At 48.4% G+C, this 3,775-nt stretch overlaps 1 protein-coding gene across 1 annotated transcript; it reads right to left on the bottom strand.

Moving 5' to 3' along the window:
* Positions 1 to 1,858: 1,858 nt before the first annotated feature.
* On the bottom strand, positions 1,859 to 2,711 carry PPTG_09822 (hypothetical protein; the record flags this gene model as incomplete). Its single annotated transcript, XM_008905605.1, has 3 exons — positions 1,859 to 2,209; positions 2,276 to 2,345; positions 2,409 to 2,711. 3 exons carry the CDS (start codon positions 2,709 to 2,711, stop codon positions 1,947 to 1,949), a joined length of 636 nt encoding a protein of 211 aa, XP_008903853.1. The 3' UTR covers positions 1,859 to 1,946.
* Between the last annotated feature and the right edge of the window lie 1,064 nt (positions 2,712 to 3,775).

Here is a 3,775-nt window from a genome sequence, read left to right as displayed (position 1 = left end):
TCCATAATTGTGACTTGTCAAAGGCTTTTTATGCTGGTGATGACGATCTTGTTGTCGTGATCGCGTATGGTGCATGGACATCAGTTAATTCAGCGTAGGCGATCGAAAGCCGCTGGAATATGTGTACCCGATACTGAAGCGTTGCGTGAAATTCTTCAATCACTAGCCATGGAATGCACTAAAGTATACCCAACTAACAAATAAGAGCTCCACCCTGCACTAAGAAGATACTTGCTTCGAGTTCAGATTGAGAGAATCTTCCAATCCGCACGCCAGGAAGCTTTCCACTGCTCGGGTTCCCCATCGGTTGCCGAACTAATGCAGTTGCTGCGCCGCGTCATTTCGGGGACTACGGGCTTCAGTGACCGCTGAAATGGATTGTCCTACGCTGAATGGCACCGACCCGTTCGGTCTGATAGAATATTGCCACCAAATTTCCCACAAATCATGTAAATACTTACACTTAGAAATAGGTTAATCGTCGAAGTGAAGAGCAGATACGACGGCGTCTTGTAGGACTTTATGTATTTCATGCGACCGAAAGTTGGTTCTTTTCTTTTCCTCCAAATGCCCACATCCCGAGACAACCACGCCGATGCCCCATCTACAATGGATTGCAATAATTTGCGTCATACCAAGCTTCGCCTCAAGCATGACGTAAGTTTAGGATAAGCAGAAGTCTTCGCGACGCGAACACTAAGAACTCTCGCTGCTCATCTAAAAATCTGTTCTATAGCGCTCCACGACTTCGACACTTACACAACCAGCACCAAATCTACTATTAATGCTGGGCTAACCTTTGGTAACCGCATTCAAAGTTCACCTTGCTGCATTCACAAGCGGCAAAATCCCTGGAAGCAAATACCACCAAGTCGTCTGTGTTTTAAATTATCTCCATATTGGCTTCATCAAGATAATTCGTTGCAAAAAGTAGTCCAAGAGAATTACTCCATCGTCAAACGAAATCGTAGTGACCTGACGCCGTGTTGGGTTCCCAAGTTTGACACGTTCACGCTTAGCACTTTCTCCACTAACGCATGTCTGCTCGGCAATACCAGAAACCACGAGCAGGGTCAGCTCAGACTCTTCGGACCTTGCGTGTAGTTTCTACGACTGGAGTTCCGCTGAGCTCGTGAATCGTAAGATCATCGCTTTAATCACTACCACAGCTGTTCGATGATCTCAGTATCGATCTTCTGGCACTTCTAGCCTTATTGCAAATACAGCGGCCGAAGCACTACAAGAAAGAGCAACATCATTGTTTAGTTCGTCAATCCAACAGCTCTTCACAGCACGCGTGGCCGGCTTCTCCTATAACCGACGCACCACGCTGTGGAGTCGACGAGGCCTTCCTTCGTACAAAACTCGAAGAAATCCTCTCCCAGCTCCACAGTAACTTCTAATTGTGGTAAACACTGAGCTTCACTGGAATTGAAGAATTCCGCGATGTACTAGCGCAGCCCAACTTCGGTATGAAGAGTCGGCGTTACAGAAATGCCCTACTGGCAACCACTCAGATGCAGACAGAGCCGACCTTCGACTAGAAAAAGACCGATCTTATCCTGGCCAAAGCTATAGATATCTCGGCGTCAATCTTAAGCTGCGAAATTAACTGTAAAAGGGATTTATTTAGGCAGCATTCGCTTACGTTATTTTTTTTTTCTTGTTTGATGCGCTTGTTTTCGCTTCCCGCTGGTGGGCATTCTGTTACGTGTTTTAAATCAGAGCTTGCGAGTTTGTAGGTGAGAGTGGGGTCTAACATCAAAAGAGCTCCATAGTCTGTGTTCAACTACCTTTTGTTCACTAGCAAGCGCACAAAGGAGGAGGCATTCCACAGACGCACAGTTCAAATTTTATTGTCTTCAAAGCTTTTAACTAATTAAATTTCTTTTTCCTTGTACATTACAGAGAATTGTGGAGGATATCGCGTATTTCTCATGTGTGCATTAGGCGTGTAGAACCTCATTTCCGTCCTTCAACTGGTCGTGGTGTTTGGCGCAGTAGTTGTGGGTGCGCTCGTACGCGGCCTTGTTACACCCGTCGTACGCACAGCGCTTTCCCCCTCCATGAGCCCAGCAGCAGCCATTTGACACTGCCACCTTCGTGCAACTAGGAGCAGAACACTTGGTGCCTCCTCCGTGAGCCCAGCACAGACCACGTGACTTTCCTCGTCGCTCGCATTCTTCCACAATGCACTTCACAGAGCCCCCTACAAACTCGACAGAAAAAGCTTAGATAATAACCTTTAACCGGCGAGATACAGACACACATGTACCATGGCGCCAGCAGAGCCCGGCGTGCTTAGCACTGGATTGACAACTTTCAAAGGAGCACTTCTTGCCGCCCTACGACAACGAAAAAGTCACGATTGTGACTAGGTAAAAAGCACTAAAACAGTCCAATCCTACCCCATGGCGGAAACAAAGACCCTTGTTGATAATGTAGTTTTCGCAGCCATTGACTTTACACTCGCGCGAGCGTTTTTTCTCCTCGTGGCTGAGTGTCGTCCTCATTTTGGCCTTGTGTTTAGCGGACACCTTGGCGGGTGTCGCGCGATTTGCACGCTCTCCCCTTTCTGTCTCCAGGGGATCGTCGAACCACTGTGGTTCAATGGCTGAGACGGTGTCGACGGCGTTCATGATGAAGTCCAGAGATCCCTTAGAGCTGACGCTGCACGTGGCGTCCATTGCGTTAACCGGTGTGCGCAACATGGCTGCTGGATTGACAGTGCGCTCGACTCCTCGAGTTGATAAATAGATCCCGGCAGGTTGGAACGTGGTCCGCCATAACCGTCCTCCATTGAATCGTAAGTACGAAAATGCTGAAAGGACAGTGCACCCATCGGTATGGCTTCGAATGGGTTCAACGTCGACAATCTGTGGACTGCGACTATAAAAAATGATTTTGACTTTCGGTTGCGTAAAACCTGCATTTGAATAAACGGGTGCTGTTCAGGGAAGGAAAATGTAAGCCTCGACAGGACCAATGTTTAATACTTCGTCGCTGTCGTGCAGATGTAGATTACCACTTGACCGTCGAATATTCATGTTGCTTTGTCCAGTCCACCCCCATTACTACGTGAATGGTGTATACACCAATGATATGTGATCTTTGAGTTTTTCAAGTTGGTAGTTCGAGAAAGAGAAACGATATTGCTTTGTCCATAGATACAATAGCGTGCTCACAACGTTTTGTTTTCACTTTAATTGAAACACAGTTAATATTAATGCGGTAGATTTCTACTTCAGACACCAACTACAACACAGCGCAGGCGGAGAGCAAAGCAGATCTTCGCCCTAGCGATGCATTGAAGATGGCCTCCGTCATATTGACGGTTGTCAAAGCGCGGCCAGCGGCTTTTCCACGAAGAAGTGCGAGCACCTGGCCGCCGGGCCGGCGGTGTCTGAAGCTCTGTCGGCATCGTGCTGCGTACGAGCCTCGTGTGGTCGTCGGTGGGCGGGAATATGCTAGTATGGCTACAATTACACGTATCCAGAAGCTGCGTCGGTACAGTGCAGCGATCCCATGAAATGGCATCGCTATGCTCGACTTGCAGAGCTCGCTTGCCTGCCATCTTGTTGTTGAAGTATTCCGGAGTGTCATCGCCAATCGCTCTCGCACCGTCAATGCGTTTGCGGGCGTGTGCACCCGTGAGGTTGACCGCGCGGCACGAACATGCGCAGAAACTCCAAGCTATTAGTCCGCTACACAGCTCTTCAGCCTGCTAGCAGGTGCGACTGACGAAGCGCAGCATACATCTGCCTTGCACTTTAAG

The sequence above is a fragment of the Phytophthora parasitica genome (genome assembly GCF_000247585.1).
Source record: "Phytophthora parasitica INRA-310 unplaced genomic scaffold supercont2.21, whole genome shotgun sequence".
NCBI classification, from domain to species: Eukaryota; Oomycota; class Peronosporomycetes; order Peronosporales; family Peronosporaceae; genus Phytophthora; species Phytophthora nicotianae.
Note: the sequence above shows the minus strand (reverse complement) of the source record. Positions and strands in the feature narration are given on the sequence as shown.